Source organism: Globicephala melas, chromosome 1 (assembly GCF_963455315.2).
Source record: "Globicephala melas chromosome 1, mGloMel1.2, whole genome shotgun sequence".
NCBI lineage: Eukaryota > Metazoa > Chordata > Mammalia > Artiodactyla > Delphinidae > Globicephala > Globicephala melas.
This window is the reverse complement of record NC_083314.1, coordinates 69,487,817-69,506,136: the sequence shown is the minus strand read 5'-3', so window position 1 is coordinate 69,506,136 and position 18,320 is coordinate 69,487,817. Positions and strand designations below refer to the sequence as shown.

The 18,320-nt window shown below is 39.2% G+C and overlaps 1 protein-coding gene across 1 annotated transcript; it reads left to right on the top strand.

The window, feature by feature from the left end:
• Positions 1–7,108: 7,108 nt before the first annotated feature.
• RGS4 (regulator of G protein signaling 4) lies at positions 7,109–14,063 on the top strand. Its single transcript, XM_030847449.2, has 5 exons — positions 7,109–7,283; positions 10,212–10,316; positions 10,626–10,687; positions 11,225–11,391; positions 11,798–14,063. Exons 1-5 carry the CDS (start codon positions 7,240–7,242, stop codon positions 12,035–12,037), a joined length of 618 nt encoding a protein of 205 aa, XP_030703309.1. The 5' UTR covers positions 7,109–7,239; the 3' UTR covers positions 12,038–14,063.
• The last annotated feature ends 4,257 nt before the right edge of the window (positions 14,064–18,320 follow it).

Below are 18,320 nucleotides of genomic sequence, written 5' to 3'. Positions count from 1 at the left end.
CCCAAGCCAATTAATATTGAGAACCTACTAGGAGCTCAACATTGTGCAAAAGCAGCAGGAAGCACTTAAAGAATTCACAGGTTTGTTCAAATGATGCAACCGAAAAACATAAATCCAAGTGGTATGTTGTCTAAATTGGCAGAGATTACAATTGCGGGAAGGAAAAGTTGACTTTTAACTGGAGCGTTCAGGGTAGGCTTATGGAAGGAGAAGGTCTTAAGCTGGGCTTTAATGAATCTGTCAGTGCTTTGGAAGTTGGTGGGTTGGGTGGGGAGCACCAAGGTTCAGGGATGTGTGACTTGCTCAAGTCTCCATTCTGTTTCCATTCCCTCTTTTCAGTGTCCTATCTTGTTATTCCGTCATCTACTTCCCAGGATCCAAATCGATATGCTGCTTCCTGGCTATCTCACCTCCTTCTCTACCCCAGTGTGGAATCATCCCTGGGAATTTCCTATGCTTGGGAACCATCATCACAATGTTGCTGGTGTTTGGATCCTTGCTTTACTCTTAAGATGCAGATGATGAGGGACCAACACCAGGGCAGAGGTTATTGTAGTGGGAGTGGGGGCCTCATAACACACAACCTATGCTGCACCAGACTCGGCATATTTGCAAGACTCACTTCACATTTGTGAGGATCTCCTGCCTTCTTCTCCCTCCTGCTCTCCTAGCGTCCATGATTATCTCTATTTTTGAGTGTTTGACATTTTGCTGAAATGAATGGTTTAATGACTATCTCCACTACCCGAACACAAGCTCTTCAGTGTTAGCGATGGGATCTTATTCACCTCTTTGGTGTGAGCCTCCACCATTCCTTATCTAGACAATTTCCGTAGTTTCCTACACAACCTCTTGACCCCCTAAAGTCTATTTCCCATAAAACAGCTAGAGAACCTTGAAATGTAAGTCACAAAACAGACAGACTATGCCCTCTGATTATAGGTGAAATAAACTTCAGCCCCCTTACCAGGGTTCCTATTAAATTCCTTAACCTTATGCTATTCCTGCTTCTACTCACTACATTCTAGCCATTGTGGTTTTTCTATGCATCAAATTTTTCCTACACAACATTGTAAATCAACTATACTTCAATTAAAAAAATATTCTGGCCTCGGGACCTGTGCACAGGCTTCCTTCTCCCTGGAGGCCCCATTATTTGCATAGCTGACACCTTTTCCAACTTTTAAGTCTTAGTTTAAATCTTACCTCCTTAGAGAAGCTTGGCTTCTTCATCTAATATAAAGTAGGACTGCTTACACTGTTATTTCTTAAGTTATCCCTGGTTCATTTTTTTTTTCTTAAAAGCACTTATTACAATTTATAATTGTTTTATTGATTTGCTTATATACTTGATTTTTGTTGTCCATCTGCCTGCCAGAATGTAGGATCAAAGAGCACAGGGTCTGGTTCTATCCCTAGTGCCTAGCAGATTACCTACCACACAGAGAGTGTCAGTATGTATTTGTTAGATTAATTTCTCCAGAGTGAGCACCTTTTCAGGCATATAGAAGATGCTCAACATAAATGTTTACATAAACCTTACTAGCAGAGGTAACACAGTCAGGTTTAAGGAGGAGTTAAATAGAGGTCAGGTTCAAGCACTCTACTGGGAGAGTACAAAAGAGGTAGTGATTGATTAACATTGGGGGCAGAATTTGATAGGCAGGGAATTGTGAGGGCATTCCAGGTTGATGGCATCGCGTCACCCTAGGCACAGAGTGGGGAAAATACACAGGTATATGGGGGAATACTCAGTAGTCTGGGAGGACTGCAGAGTAGAATATGATAAAGGATAAAGTAGAAGTCAAAGTATGAATATACTGGGGTGTCATGATAAGGAGTTTAAATTGTCATTTGAGGGCAAATGGGAGTCCAAGTTTGATTTTTAAAGAGGAAAATAATGATCATGATGCTAATCAATATAAAATTGTGTAATATAGTCCATATAATAAAAGTTATAAGTTTTGAGTTTCCCAAGTGTTCCTGATAACTTTGGCATACACTGTGTCATATAATCTTAACAACATTCATTCAACAAATACTATCGAGCACCTGTCATTAGATAATTTACTATTATCCCATTTTTCACATTAAGAAGCTGGAAGTCACAAAGATTATCCCAACTTTCAGGCCCACTCCAGTATATGGAGGAGCTAGAGTTAAAATCCAAGTTTGCCTGACTATAAAGTTCAAGCACCTGCCATGACATCATGTCACCTCTTTCTACTGGCATGAGGTAAGTGAACTCTTATGAAACTACTGTTTCTATCTTGGGCTAAGTTCTGTTAAGAAAGATTTAATCTCTGAGGCAGAGATATTTTTGTTCTTCCCTTACTTCTGGGGAAACAAAGATTTTCCCCTCCAGTTAATTAAGTGTCAAGTGTCAGGGTGAGAGGCTCTGATTTACCGCATGTGCTCACAAAGCTGGATGTAGAGAGCAGGACACATTTCCCAAACATAAGACAAACTGGGAAAGTCCCTGTTCATCTTCCTGGTATACAGCATCCTCCAGCTGGGTATGTTTGCTTTTTAGCTTGAAAAATCAATAACTGTGAACTCTCAGTGATATCCAGGCCATTGTAGTTTACAATACGGGGGAAGGAGGCTTCTAACAGCTGAGAGGAAATTGTAGATGGTGTGAATGCCACCTAAGGCTGAGCCCAGGCCCACATCCGCCCTAGTGGAGAGAGGTGCCCCTTTCTAAAACCTGGTGGAGGCAAAGAATCGGACGCCTGCCACAACAGCTTATCCTTGTATTAGATTCCCTCAGAACTTGAGCAATGCTTTCCTTTGTTCTCCCTGAGCTAAAGGTGAGGAAATTAGAAACTTACTTGGAGACCACACACAAGCTTATATTCTGCTGTGGCTTACTCTCCCCCAGTAGGAAACAGCACTTCTTTATCCTTTTTGTCAACAATACCTTCCAGATGTTCAGCATTTTACAGTTTAAGGAACACTTTTATATGTATTACCTCATGTGATGCTTGCAACTATCTTGTGCAGTATTATTTTTTATGATCATCATCTTTCACTTGGACTATTGCAATAGTCTTCAAACTTTTTGCCAGTTTCTCTCATGTCCAATCTATTTCCCTGCAGTGCTGCCCAAGTGCTACTTCTAGAACATTAATATTATCTGCTTATATACGTTGGCTAGCCCCCCAACCACTACAGGGTAAAATCTGGTCTTCAATGTGACATGAAACACCCTTTGGTGTCAGAGTACTCATCTATCTTCATTGCACTCTCCCTCTCCCCCAAAGCTATAATCACACTAGACATCTCTATGGTCTCCAAAATATATGCTTTCTTTCAACCTTTATGGTCATGGCAACATAGAGGTCAATGGTATAGGGGTTAATAATAGAACCGCTGGACAGTCTGAGCTGAACACCTCTCACCACCACTTAGACACGTAACCTCAGGTAAGTTACTTAAACTCTCTATGTCTCATCTGTAAAATGAGGTTCATTGCAGGACCTTATTTCAGGCTGAATTATGAAAAATAACTGATTTGTTAACATAAAGTGCTTAAAATGATGCACTGCACTATTAGTGCCCAATAAAATAAGCTGTTATTATTTGCCCTCTATTGTAATGCTCTTCTCTTCTTTATACATCTGCTAAGTCTCTATTCATCCTTTAACAGACTCTTTTTTGCAAACCACTCCAAATTTCAGAGCTTGTGTTTATTCTGCATCCTCTGTTCTTTCCTCGAATTTTATATAAACAAGTTTATAATAATGGCACTCAACATAGCGTTCTCCAGTTATTTAAAGATCCTCCCCATGAGAGTGTGAGTTCCTAAAAGGTACGGACCATTTCTGATTTATGTTCAGGTCACTAAGACCCAGCAGAATGTCTAGCACAAAGATTCTAGAAAATATTTGTGAAGTAAATATCCATTTTGCAATGTAGAAACTCATGAGCTAGGATCCAAACTGCTAATTCTGCTAACTGGTCAACCTGCTTGCATGCTCCCACTCAATCCATACTTCCAGATAGCCAGAATGATTATATCATGTCCATCACCTGCTTCAATCCCTTCAGTAGATTTCCATGGCATGTTGATAAGGTCCAGCCTCCAGACCATGACCTACAAATCTTTGCAAGACCTGGCCTCTACTTCCCCATCTCTACTTCATGCTATTCTCTCCTTGTTCTCAATTCTTTATCCATGCTGGCCCCTTTTTGCTCTTTCCCAGTTATATAAAGAACATTTTCATTTGCTCTTACCTGTATTTGGTATACATTTTCTAGGCTTCTCTCATTTCTCATTCTGATCCATCAAATCTCATTTCAGATATCATCTGTTCAAGGAGGCCTTTCCTGGCCACCTTGGCTAAATGAGCCCTTTGCTATCCAGTTTCTTTCATATCACTTGCCTATTTTCTTTATGACATGGGTGAATCTAGAATTACTTATTTATTTCCCGACTCTTTCTACTGGGATGAAAACTCCATTAGGGTGTGGACCCTGTTTTCTTATTCACCATAGTAACAGCGATTCTTCAGACAGTACCTGTCACAGAGTAGGAGCTCAGAAGATATGTCTTAAATAAATGAGTAAATAAAAATTAAATCATTTTAGAATAAAGCTCTTCCACATCACCAGAATCATCCAGAAATGACAAGTCATAGAATAATAGAATTTAATGCTTTGTGTATGTCGGAGAAAGAGGGTGGAAAATTGTCAAGTTATCATGATGTACCAGTCCTCGCCTCCCAAATGAAAAATAAGTTAACTTATGAAAAGCTTTTCCAAACACTCTTTAAAATATTAAAACTCCTAAGAAAGCGAGAAATCATAAAGAAGTGAATAAATACAAAATGCTCTCACAGATTAATGGACTAGTCATAAAGTTAAAAAGACCTAGTTTTAATAGAAAACCAGAGCCGTGAGGTTTGCGGCAACTCCTGCAGTTATGGAGCAAGAGAAAATTGGGCAGGGTGAGTTTTCCTTGAATGAAGAGTATAAAAGTAATATTACATTTTGTTATCTACTGTGTATAATGTAAACAAAAAAATATTTGCGTAGCACTTTACAATTTAGAAATACCTCTGTTTACACAGTTTATCTCATTAGATAAGACAATTGAGTGATAGGTTAGCAGTAGAAAAGCCACATACTCTAGCATCAAGAAACCAGCTCTATTAGTAAGAAGGCAAGTCACTTTCCCTCTCTGTTTCCTTTTTGATAAAATTAAGGTGTTAGTCTAGATTGTCTTAAATCCCATTCAGCTCATCTGAATATTTATATTTAACTCATGACAAACCAGGCTTCTCTTTGATCTAGGTCCAAGATATCAAGCTCCCATCAGGTCCTCATTCATGTTCCCAAAATCAGATTATTTAAGTGATCACTATCTTGGATGCCCAGGTAAGCAAAGAAGGCCCTGGTCCATCTTAGGGTGACCATCTCTCCCTTTTAATTAGTCCCTCCTCTTTGATGCCATTTCTGACTGGTTTATCTCCCTGGGTCTACCTTCCTTGGCCTCTTGCATTTTGCATTCGGCGGTAGTCCCTTCCACAACACCACTGAGGATGGCTGCCAACTTCCCAAAGAAATTCATTTGTTCTATGTTATACCTCAAAGAAAAGTTGCCCAGTAGCTAATCTAATACATTTTTTTCTGTCTTCATGGGAGAAGACCAGAGATTTTTCCTGTAATTTAAATGCATCTACTGGAGATTATGGTCTCGCTGCGCTTTTAGATTTCTCGGCCGTCTCTTTGTTCTGCTAGCCATAGACAGGGGCTAGCAGTGAGGGATGTTCAGGGCCATGTATGTGGTAGGGGCCTTGCTCTTTACCACTTTCCCTTCTATATTCTTGGGTGCCTTTGCATCTCACTGGAGCCCATCTATTTTTCATCTTCTTCGCCTAAACCCTTAGATGCCTCAGCTTCTTATAATAGAAGTACAGTTCCCTGTATCTTATGATCAGGAACTTTTCTGCTTTCAAAATGAAAGCTGTTCAGTTCTGACATAGCAATTAATTTTCTCCTTCCACTCATAGCCTTCCTAGACGGAGAAGATCCCTCTGTAACTTTGATGTGAGTATTTGAGCTACGACTACAAGATGTGAAACACCTGCATGATTCTTTGAAGTATTCAATCCATCATATTGTGTACCAAAGATAGTAATTATCCAGGTTGGTTCAGAAGCACCTGCAGGGTTAGATATTCTTATGTTCACTGTGACCCTGGTAACATGCAAAGCAAACTACCTATGTTTCTTCTCTCCCTGTCTCACTGTTTCTCAATATTTTGAAATACTAGTTTGGATACCTACAATTGCATAAGACATAGTAAGATATAAATCCACTTACAGATAAGAACAGGTGTCTATATTTGTTCATTTGTTCCCTCCTCTTGTCTTCCGGCTGCTGTTTTGAAGCATTTTGCTGGAGGCAGACATGTACCAAAGAGATTGTCAATGCTTGGATGAGTCCTGTTCTTAGTAAGCGTTCTAGAAAAGTATTCCACAGTTAGGCTGATTACAGATGTAGCTAATCTATTTTCCCTCAGCTAGTTTTCTGTGCTGCCAGGTGTATAACTGTCTGTCTTCCAGCTATTCTTCCCGCACATCCCTGTGTGAACGTGGCAACAGAGAAAGCAACTTCTGCAAATCCCTGCCTGGAAACGATGGATCCTGCCCACTCCCTTTTGGAAACAGTGAGGATCAGATTTTAGACCATGTATGAAATAATATTTCTAATCCAAAGGAGGAAGTGCATTGAGAGTCAGCCCCAAAGTAAGCCCATGAACTCCTGCTAGCCCCTTTCCCTCCAGGAGGCAAGTTCCCTTGACATTGTTTTTACAGACAATGAATAAACCCCATGTTTTGTAGCATTGTAAACTTATCTTTTCCTTTTCTGGACATTCAAAACCTCAGACATCCGTAGAGCACTGAGCAAGTTTATATTTTCTGTATGTCTACTTTGCAGGAGGATTTTTCTGCCTGTTCACTTTGCATTGTTGCGTCAGCCCTTTCTTCCTTATCTCTTCCAGAGGCTGGAGAGGCAGAAGGAGGCTGAGAGGAGATGGTATTACAGAGCTGCCATCTGATTGGCTGGACGGTCTTGGCTGTGCTATAAATGAGACCCCACAGGCTTGGGAGGGAGAAGCTCAGAGGATTCTGACAGTATCTTTACCGGAGAAAAGGCAAAGTGTGCTCAGAACAGAAGCCACAGCTCTTCCTGCTGCATTTCTTTCCTAACGTGAATCCCACACTACACAAGATGTGCAAAGGACTTGCAGGTCTGCCGGCTTCTTGCTTGAGGAGGTAAGATTATTTTCAGCCACTAAACCAGATAGTGTTAAACTTTCAGATAGACTTTTTAAGTTGTTTGCATATCCTACTTACTAACCTGGTTCTTTGGAATTAGAAACAATGTGGTGAGGAGAGCATCAGCCTCCTAGCTTTCCTTCAAGACTAGCTAGAAATTGTGACTTGGGAAGTGTTCACTCCAAATTTTGGCATCCCATATGTTGCTTTCTGTGACCTTAGTCTTGAGGACTGTTCTGATCCTCTGACCAAGCTAGTTCTAATTAAGAAGTGATATGAGGTTTTTGGACTATATACAGTGGTCTGTAACATCTCTACCTGTGTTACTGTTATTTGAATATCACTGAGGTACGTAGAATCATGGGTCTGGGCTTTCTTATTGTATACTAGATCTCGTTTTGGGGAGGATACCTCAGAATGAAGTTTGGCTACATCATCAGAAAGGCACTATGCTGTCTGTGTGATGCTGCAGTATCTTTCACTCTGTGTCCTTATAAGCAAATGCTACAATAAAATAAGAGTTTCAAAACTAGGTCTCCCTTATCTCTCTGCTCCTACCTCTAGTTCTCGAAATGCCATATGTGATTGGTGGTTGAGAAGTATTGATCATAACAAATCAGCTAAGGGCTCTGTGGAAGATCTCATCTTAAAGACATTGTTTTGTCAAAGTACTGTCTCTTGACTAAAAAAAAAAAAACCCTTAAAGATATGCAGCTACTCATATGTCTTTACCGTTTTAAAAAAGATATAAATAAATGCTTTCATAGAATGCTCATATATTAGCTGAAAAACTACAAAACTAGTGCATATTACATTACTTAATCTTATAAAGTAAAAAGTCAATTTGTACATGTACCACCCCCTGTCTTGTTCCTCTGCAAACCTTAAATTTGCAGGTGAAGTCACCTTAAATTTCAATTCAGAATTATCTCAGAAAGCACAGTCTTTTGTGTAATCCTAAGGACCTCCTGTCATTCAGGAGTATGAAAAAATAATCTGTTTTTTTTTTTCATTCTTTCATGGCTACTTTAAAATGAATCAGGAAGGGCTGGCAGGGAGCACTTATGAAAACAGTGGCCCTGACCTCCACCATTAATTTCCTGAACTGAATAGAGCAAATCAATCCAAGCTTCAGTTAACTCATCTAGAAAATTAATCATACAAAATACAGGAGTGTCAGGAGAAGGTTATGCTCTGGTAAATATTTTAGGAGACAGGTGAGTAATTACTCTAGAGCTTTGCCTTCCAGGAGCTAAGAGGCTAACCTGGGGAGGTAAACTCTATATCAGCAGGGTCAACTGCTCTTCCCTCTCCTCACTGGTGAACTGTGAATCATCTTGTCCAGCACCTTCATTCTCACATTGGTGCCTGAGGCTCCAGGGGGAACGTGAAATGCTCAAGGTCACGTAGGTGATGGGTGGCAGAGTGCAGATCAAATCCAGGTTTCTTACTTCAGAGGTCAGTGGAGTCATCTTGGTTTTTATGTCTATGGTTCTATTGTGTTATTAGGACAAGTGTAATGTACTTGCTAAGAGTACTTTCAAGTCTTCATGAAAAGATTCTGCGTTGGTCGATAACTGTCAGATCTCAGCTGGACCTGGCATATGGAAACATGAGATGATTTCTATTTTGACCCAATCACAATATACTTACATTATCACCTTAGAATCACTGCAGGCTTCATGATTAGATCTTGCTATCATTAAGGAAGATTTTGTATCCTGTGACCACTTGGGGAAACAGAGGAGGGAGAACAGTCTTGTGAGGGAAAGAAGATACTGTTTTAGGGGCAGCACAATAATATAATGGATTTTAAACTTTCTGGAGAAATGCACATAGATAAGGCATTATTATGTTAGTAGCCATCCTAAAATGTCCTTCTATCCTTGTGGCTTCATTTTCCTCCCTCTAAACAGGAACAACTCGTCATTCATTTAGTCTTTCATTTCCTTCAAAACAACATTTCTCCTTTAAAACTGTATCTCAGCTTTTATAAGAAAAGAGATCCAAGCAAAAGAATAAATAACAAAAAGTGAGGTGGTTGAGCTCAAAGCTTATTAAAAGGTCCTCCTTTTTGAATGAGTCACATGCCCTGCCGTACCCTAGCGACCTATTAAACAGTGACCATAAGCTGGAAGCTCTGCTCCAATTAAATAATCAGGAGCTTCAGTGATGACTCTTGCTTGCTTCTCCTTATTGTTGTTTTTAAGCCTCAAATGTGCTTTATAGTGTAAATATCCTTATAGTGTAGATGTTAAAAAGGAAAGTAGTAGCAATAGCAGGAAAGCTTGCTTTCCTTAGAAGCAAACCTGCAGAGGCTCAGGTTTCAGCCTGAACATTTGTGTTTACTCCCTCATTTTCCACTCCTCTCTGCTGGAGCTGCACACCTCCATAATGTGACTTGCTCACCACATCCAGGCTGGAATTGAACAAACCCTTACTTCCTCAGGTTCTTCTCCATTGCTCTGCTAGCAGTGAGGCAGATGGAAGTAGCAACTACCCTCCAGAAGGTGGCGCACAACAAGCAAGTGCTATATTTCACCGTTCACTGCTTGCTCTCCAATACCTAAAACTTACTCAGAGAATAGTCAAGTTTTGAATGTGTTTCTGCTGAAGATACCTAAGTGTTCCTTTGGTCAAAATGACAGGTTTACAGAAGAGGCTCCGCAGGTAGACTGAAGGGTCAGAATTCCAGTTACTGATGAAGGAGGCTGTGCTCCAGGTTTTGCAGTAAGTCATAGGCAGAAGCAGAAGCAGAATCTCATTTTCCTGAGAGTTCTTGCCAGCTTCAACTCCTATATCCTAAATAAATTACCCCTGCCCCTTTACTAGTGATGAGCCCTTTGAACTGTACCATTAGGGTATCTTCTAAAGAGAGCTCTGTATCATTATTCTTTTTTTTTTTTTTTGCCCTCTTCTGTGCAGTGCAAAAGATATGAAACATCGGCTCGGTTTTTTGCTGCAGAAGTCTGATTCCTGTGAACATAATTCTTCCCACAGCAAGAGGGACAAAGTGGTGATTTGTCAGAGGTAAGAGAAAAGGCCTTGGCAAAGAGCCACTGCGTATTAACTATCTGATGACAGAGATGTTCTGTAAGGAGAAAAAGAAGTGATGTCCCTAGTTGACCTAGATTTGGATCATGATGGCCTCCATTTCCATGGAGATCACGTTTGCATTTGAAATTTCCATACATCTAGCGGAAAGACGGCCCTGTGCAGTGACAGGTCTCAGCGTAATGATGGAAAATAAAATCTCTGGGTTTTATTCAGGATCTTAAATGTTTTGCCCCCATTTTGTATCCTAGCATTCAGGTTATTCTTTCTCTATAATGTCTCTAGGGTGAGCCAAGAGGAAGTCAAAAAGTGGGCTGAATCACTGGAAAACCTGATTAGTCATGAATGTAAGTATGACAGCTTCTCCCCCAACCTCCACTCCCTGGGATGAAGATATAGCACACTGGATAGACAAGTTATCTCATATTATGCCTGATCTCATAGGAATTACAGAAAGCCCTGGATTTCTTCTGCATTTCAGACTCAAGAAAATCAGCCTGCTTACAATTTTACCAGATCCTAGAGCTTTGTGACATACAATAGAAAGCTCATACACAATCCATGTGGAAAACCATCTCTTTCATCACATAGGAAATGGGTAGAGGAAAACCCCCAAATATTGAGATTTCTTGCAGAATCGACCTCAGTTTCTCTTTCCCAAACTCACTTTGGCAATTGAGGGCAGCATAGGCATTTCAGAAACATAACGCTTTCTTGAAAGAGACTTCAAACATCTGACCTCCAGTGACCTCCCAAAAGGAGGAAATAGGGCACTGTTTGAACGGATGCCTTGTTCCCTCAAGCACCCCAGCTTTATCTGCAATACGGTGCCCACGAGGGCAGTCACTGTGATGACAACAGTGGTTCTTTCTCCTCTGTCACAGGTGGACTGGCTGCTTTCAAAGCTTTCTTGAAGTCTGAATACAGTGAGGAGAACATTGACTTCTGGATCAGCTGTGAAGAGTACAAGAAAATCAAATCACCCTCTAAACTAAGTCCCAAGGCCAAAAAGATCTATAATGAATTCATCTCCGTCCAGGCAACGAAAGAGGTAGGTCTGCGTGGCAAAGAACTGTCTGCATCCTAGTGAAATTTTCTAGACATTCAATGGCATGGATCCTTAGACGATGTGAATTAAAGGTACAACAGTGAAGCAGGTTATTACAATCTTGACAACCCCAAATAAATAAGTTAAGTAAAAAGCTCTTTCATCCAGATGATCTCCCGTCATGAATTTTTTTGGAGGAATATCCCAAGTTTGTGAGAAATCATTGAAGTTATGGCCCTACGCACCCTGAAACAGTTGAACATTTTATGTTCTCTCACATGTGCCAGGGTCGAGCTGAATGTCCTTTTTTTCACTTCTGGGGTATAGAGAGTGCACACAGTACAAAGCATGCAGCCTCCCATCCTTATGGGGTAAAATGTCTAATGAAGCCTTGGACTCTGGCCCTTAGGTAAACCTGGACTCTTGCACCAGGGAGGAGACAAGTCGTAACATGCTGGAGCCTACGATAACCTGCTTTGATGAGGCTCAGAAGAAGATTTTCAACCTGATGGAAAAGGATTCATACCGCCGCTTCCTCAAGTCCCGATTCTATCTTGATTTGGCCATCCTTTCCAGCTGTGGGTCAGAGAAGCAGAAAGGAGCCAAAAGTTCTACAGACTGTCCTTCCCTGGTGCCCCAGTGTGCCTAATTCTTGCTCAGTGGTGGAGGCTGAAATGCCAAGACTCTATGCCTGGAAAACCTGAGGCCAAATATTGATCTGTATTAAGCATCAGTGCTTTCTTCACATTGTAGCCTAGTGTTCATGCTGCTGGCTATGTGTGAGTCACTCCCATACAAAAACTAGATTTTGTTTTGGTGTTCTGGTGTTCATCAGGGCAGGACCTCATTCCAGTCCAATTTTCCCAGATTCCTTTTAGGGTGCCATGTGAGCAAGTATCCAGATAATGGCCTTGTGGGTCTGGATTTTCTCTCCTGCCAACAGTGTGACCTCAGGTTGGTTGGTTGGTGGTTGGGACACTTCATGTGACATCCACAGGCACATGTGTTCTGTTAACCAGCACCTTCTCCAAACTCGAGATGTTTAGATGAGGTTGATCTATTTTATGTACATATGTGTGTGCATGTGTGTGTGTCTATGTGTATATATATATATACACATGTACATATGTACATACACACATTCTGTATATATGTATGTATATATACATACATATATATTTTTGCAAGAATGGCAGGAAAGACCCTAGGTGCTCATAACTAGAGTGTGTATACATACATACATGCGTGTTCTGATCCCCAGTCTTTCACTCTGCAACTGAACAGGGCAAACTAAACCAGCTGCCCTGCAGGCTAAGAAAGGAATGCTAACCTGTGGAAAGTTGATTCTGTAAAACTCCATGAGTTTTGCTAGAGAAATATCCCAGGGATTTCATGCTTAGTTTGACCACCGACAGCCTCCAAGTTGGATAGTATTCTAAGGCACAAACATAAAGAATCTTATGCCTGCCTGACACGGGGCTGTCTTTAGCTGGTTATCACTAATGGCACTTTTGAGTCCCCAAGCTGCTGGCCTCCCCTTCCTCGCTTGGATGCTTGGTGCGTAATAGTGGGAGCCAGATTGGTATGGAGTTGGAGATGAGGTGCTTGAACAGAATGAAGAAACTTAGGTAGGGCCTCGCCAGCTCTACCTACTATAAGATGCGGGCTGAGTAAGGGCACAGGATTTAAAGATTAACATTCTTATCCCCTACTCTTTTTTCCTTTCTTGATTAAGGTGCTCTTCTCATTTTGATTTTCCCTGAGAACTTTAGCCATCAGATGAGGCTCCTTAGTTCACTGTGGTCGTTTGTTTCCCCATAATGGCTCTAGGCTATTTGCCTATTCCTTATAAACCAGCATCAGGGGAGAGATTCTATTTTATAAGGGGGGAACATGTTTTCACAAACTGAAAAGCCCTCATAAGTTTCTTTTTTGAAGGTAGAATCTGGTTCATTCCATCCCAAACATCAGGACTCACAGACTGAAGGCATTTCTTTCTAGGCTCTGAGATGAAATGAGAGAGAAAAGAAAAAAAAAAAAAGGAAAAACGGATACCAATTTTTAGAACTACTGTTTAGAACTTTTCTCAAGGCACATGAAATACTTGAAAATGTCTCCTTTATGTTATTTATGATGTTTTGTACAGTGTTTTTATTACTGTATCGTTTTATAAATGGAGGTGCAGGATATCACCTGAATTATTAATGAATGGCCAGGAAGTAATTTTCTTCTCATTCTTTTAAAACTACTGCCTTTGAAGTGCACACACATGCATACCTGAACACTGAAAGGATTTTTCCAGTATAAATTACATGCATGGGCACCTCTGTGGCTTTTAAGCCAATAGATGTAATAGGCTGCAAAATGAAGACACCGGAGTGTGTGTATACAAATCTCAATGTATTAAATATATAGGTTTCCTCAGTTGTACACTTTTTGTCTCTCTGGCAGTCTTGCTTTCAGTGTCCCCAGAGTTCCTCATCAGCGCCCCTTTCTGTTATATGCAGTTCCACACTTTGTCTCTAGTTAACTCCAGGATCCAAACGTGGTAACTCTATTGGTCTTGCCCTATTAGAACTGTTATGACTTTCAGATTGTATCTGTACTCACAGACTTCTGTCTCACCAATAGGTCTGGAAAGTCATTCTGAATGAGAAGTAAATTATTTTATGTAATACTTTTCTCAAGTGTGTTTTTCCATTGTATTTCCCCCTTATTTCGTCACTCTTTGGCATGCTGAGCTTACTGCTTGTGGTCCATGGACAGAATACTCCTTCCATATGCATGCCTATTTTGATCATCATGTGCTTTAAAGGCCTCAGAGCAGATGCTTCCAGTGAAACACATGCATCTTAATAATAAGGGTCAATAAATGCTTCATAAAAAACTATCTGCTTGTAAACACATTAATCATCCACAGAGGCATGTTATGAGAAATAGCAGGGTGTGGAGTGATTATAGAAAATGACTCAGACCCAGTTTTTATCTCTCCCATGCCAGCTCTGGGAAAGAAATCAGCAAAAGAATATTGTATATTCTTTGGTTCCTGCCACTGCTCTGCCTGCCTTTAGTCACAGAACCAAGGCAGTCTTCGGAGACTTTGCTGAACAGATTTGGTGGGTTACTGGCAGGTCCTTAGTAAGTTTTCAAGGGATAGGGTTCACCTTCCAGAGCAGCGCTTCCTCTACTTCCAATTACCTGCCTGACTGAGAGAAGATGGGAACAGTATGAGACTGAGGAGGAGGAAGGGAGATACAGATGGCTGAGAGACGGATCCCTGCCAAAGCATCTCAGAATCCTTTTTCCTTTTACAAATTCTTTTCCCTAGAAAAGATGTCATAAAACATTCACATTCACAGTCATGGGTACTATGTCTATTATGTCATGAGACGCCCACTTCTGTCATGTTTACAAGGTGTTAGGAACAGAGTGTCTTAAACTATTTTGAGGAACAGATCCTCTTAAGGATCTGATGGAAACTGTGGACCGTTTCCTGAGAAAAATACACAAAGAAATCCAAATTCTTCACAGATATTTAAAAGAAACTCTTACAACTCCACCTCAAAATGCACAAAACTATCATCTCTCTCACACACTAGATGTGTGTCAGACTCACAGAGAGTGTGCTGTTGCAGCTCATACAACTCAACATCCAAAAAACAGACAACCCAGTTAAATAATGGGCAGAGGATCTGAACAGACATTTTTCCAAAGAAGACATACAGATGGCCAACAGACCCATGAAAAGATGCTCAACATCACTCATGATCATGGAGATGCAAATCAAAACCATGAGATATCACCTCTCACCTGTCAAAATGGCTATTAACAAAAAGATAACAAATAACAAATGTTAGTGAGGATGTGGAGAAAAGGGAACCCTCGTGCACTGTTGGTGGGAATGCAAATTGGTGCAGCCAAAATGGAAAACAGTATGGAGGTTCCTCAAAGAATTAAAAATAGAATTATCATACAATCCAGCAATTCCACTTCCGGGTATTTTTCTAAAGGAAAAAAACCCCATTAATTCAAAAACATGTATGAACCCCTATGTTCATTGTAGCATTATTAACAGTAGCCAAATATGGAAGCAACCTAAGTGCCCATTAATAAATGGATGGATAAAGAAGATGTGGTATATAAATATAAAATGGAATGTTACTCAGCCATAAAAAAGAATGAAATCTTGGCATTTACAACAACATGGATGGACCTAGAGGGTGCTACGTTAAGTGAAATACGTCAGACAGAAAAATACAATTTCACTTATATGTAGAATCTAAAAAACAAAACAAATGAACAAACATAACAAAACAGAAACAGAGCCATAGTTGCAGAGAACAAACAGGTGGTTGTCAGAGGAGAGGGTTGTGGGGAAATGAGTGAAATAGGTGAGGGAAATTAAGAGGTACCAACTGCTAGTTACAAAATAAATGAGTAATGAGTCAGTCATGGGGATGAAATGTATAGTGTGGGGAATATAGTCTAGAATAATGTAACATTTTTGTATGATGACAAAGGTGGTCAAAAGGTACAAACTTTCCTTTATAAGATAAATAAGTACCAGAGACATAATGTACAACATGATTAATATAAGGAACACTGCTGTATGTTACATATGAAAGTTGGTGAGAGTAAATCCTGAGTTCTCATCACAAGAAAATTTTTTTTTATTTGGTATCTATATAAGATGATGGATATTCACTAAACTTATTGTGGTAATCATTTCATGATGTATGTAAGTTAATCCTTATGCTGTACACCTTAAACTTAAAAAAGTGCTGTATGTCATTTATATCTCAATAAAACTGGAAGAAAAAAATACATAATCATATATGTATATGTATGTAAGTATCAATAATTTCCATTGTTCACTTAAAAAATATCATGAACATTTTCCCAAGGGTATAGCTATCTACCAATTATTTTTAATATAGATTCATTACATTCCATAGTTTAAATGTACCATATTTGATTCAAGAAGTTTTTACTGACTTGTAATTGATAAAAATGCATTTTTAACAATTAACTTACATTAACAATATATGTTATCAATAGTAGACATCCTTGTACTCTATCCTTATGTATTGGTATTTTCTGGGATGGATTCCCAGAAGAAGGGTAGGATCACTGAGATAACGAGTAAGTACATTTTAGGTGCTAAAAATTCACATTCTTATGAACAGTATAAAAGAATGTCAATTACCCCATATCCTTACTAGCTTTAGATAAGTCCTTTCAGGTTTACCAATGTGATGGGGTAAAGATGATATCTTAATGTTTTCACTTGTGTTATCCTGACCAGCCATGAAGTTGACCATATTTATGAATTTTCACTGGCCATATCTCCATTTTGCCTGCTGTTCATATCCTTTCCAAATTGTTTGGGTTTTCTTTTTATTAATATGCTAAAGCACTTTACATGAAATTTATATTAGTTTTCTGTCTACCATATTTTTGAAAATATTTTTTTGCTTCTGTTTACGGTGTCTTTTGCACATGAGAATATTTTACTTTTTATAAAACAATCTGTCCATCTTTGTTTTATGGATAAAAGTTGCTTACCAAGATTACAAAGACCAATTCATCAGGGTATTTTACTAATATTCTTCTATGTTTTATCCTAATATTTTTAAATTAGATTGTTTTTAGTTTTATGTATGTTAATATATTTGGAATTTTTAAAAAAATGTATTGAAGTATAGTTGATTTACAATGTTGAGTTAGTTTCAGGTGTACAGCAAAGTGAATCAGTTGTACATACACTATATCCACTCTTTTTTAGATTTATATTTCCCATATAGGCCATTAAAGAGGCCTTTAAACTACGTGATGACCAACTAAATTGTTCATCATCAAAACCTATTGTTGTGATATGTATTGCTTTGCTTCTCTGATGTCTAGATGTTACATAAAAATATGGCATGAGAAAAGAAAATACTGGGTTTTGTCCTTTTTGTAATATAGAAAAGAGGAAAATTTGAGTGAGATGACTAAGGAAGTGTTCACCTAGAAAAAGAGTTCAGTGTTTTAGAGTTTGTATGCAAAATTATAATAAGAGAGCTGGGGCCAGGGACTTCTTAGTCACATCAGTGGAGGTAAACAATGCCTGGAGAAAGAACTGGGTTTCCAAAAGAAACCTAAAATTTAATAGTAGCATCTTACATTGTGGCATGCTTATTAATTGCCAAGTCTATGCTGAGTGTTTCACATGATCTCATTTAACCCTTAGAACAAAACTCTGAAGTAGATGTGCTTAGTATCTTTCCATTGTGGATGGGGAAAATGTGATATAGGAAAGTCCAGAAATTTACACATGATCATATACCAAAGAAGTGGTAGACTTCACACTGTTTGCAGATGACATGATACTATACATAGAGAATCCTAAAGATGCTACCAGAAAACTACTAGAGCTAATCAATGAATTTGGTAAAGTTGCAGGACACAAAATTAATGCACAGAAATCTCTTGCATTCCTATAAACTAATGATGAAAAATCTGAAAGAGAAATTAAGGAAACACTCCCATTTACCATTACAACAAAAAGAATAAAACACCTAGGAATAAACCTACCTAGGGAGACAAAACACCTTTATGCAGAAAACTATAAGACACTGATGAAAGAAATTAAAGATGATACAAACAGATGGAGAGATATACCATGTTCTTGGCTTGGAAGAATCAATATTGTGAAAATGACTATACTACCCAAAGCAATCTACACATTCAATGCAATCCCTATCAAATTACCAATGGCATTTTTAACAGAACTAGAACAAAAAATCTTAAAATTCGTATGGAGACACAAAAGACCCTGAATAGCCGAAGGAGTCTTGAGGGAAAAAATGGAGCTGGAGGAATCAGACTCCCTGGCTTCAGACTATACTACAAAGCTACAATAATCAAGACAATATGGTACTGGCACAAAA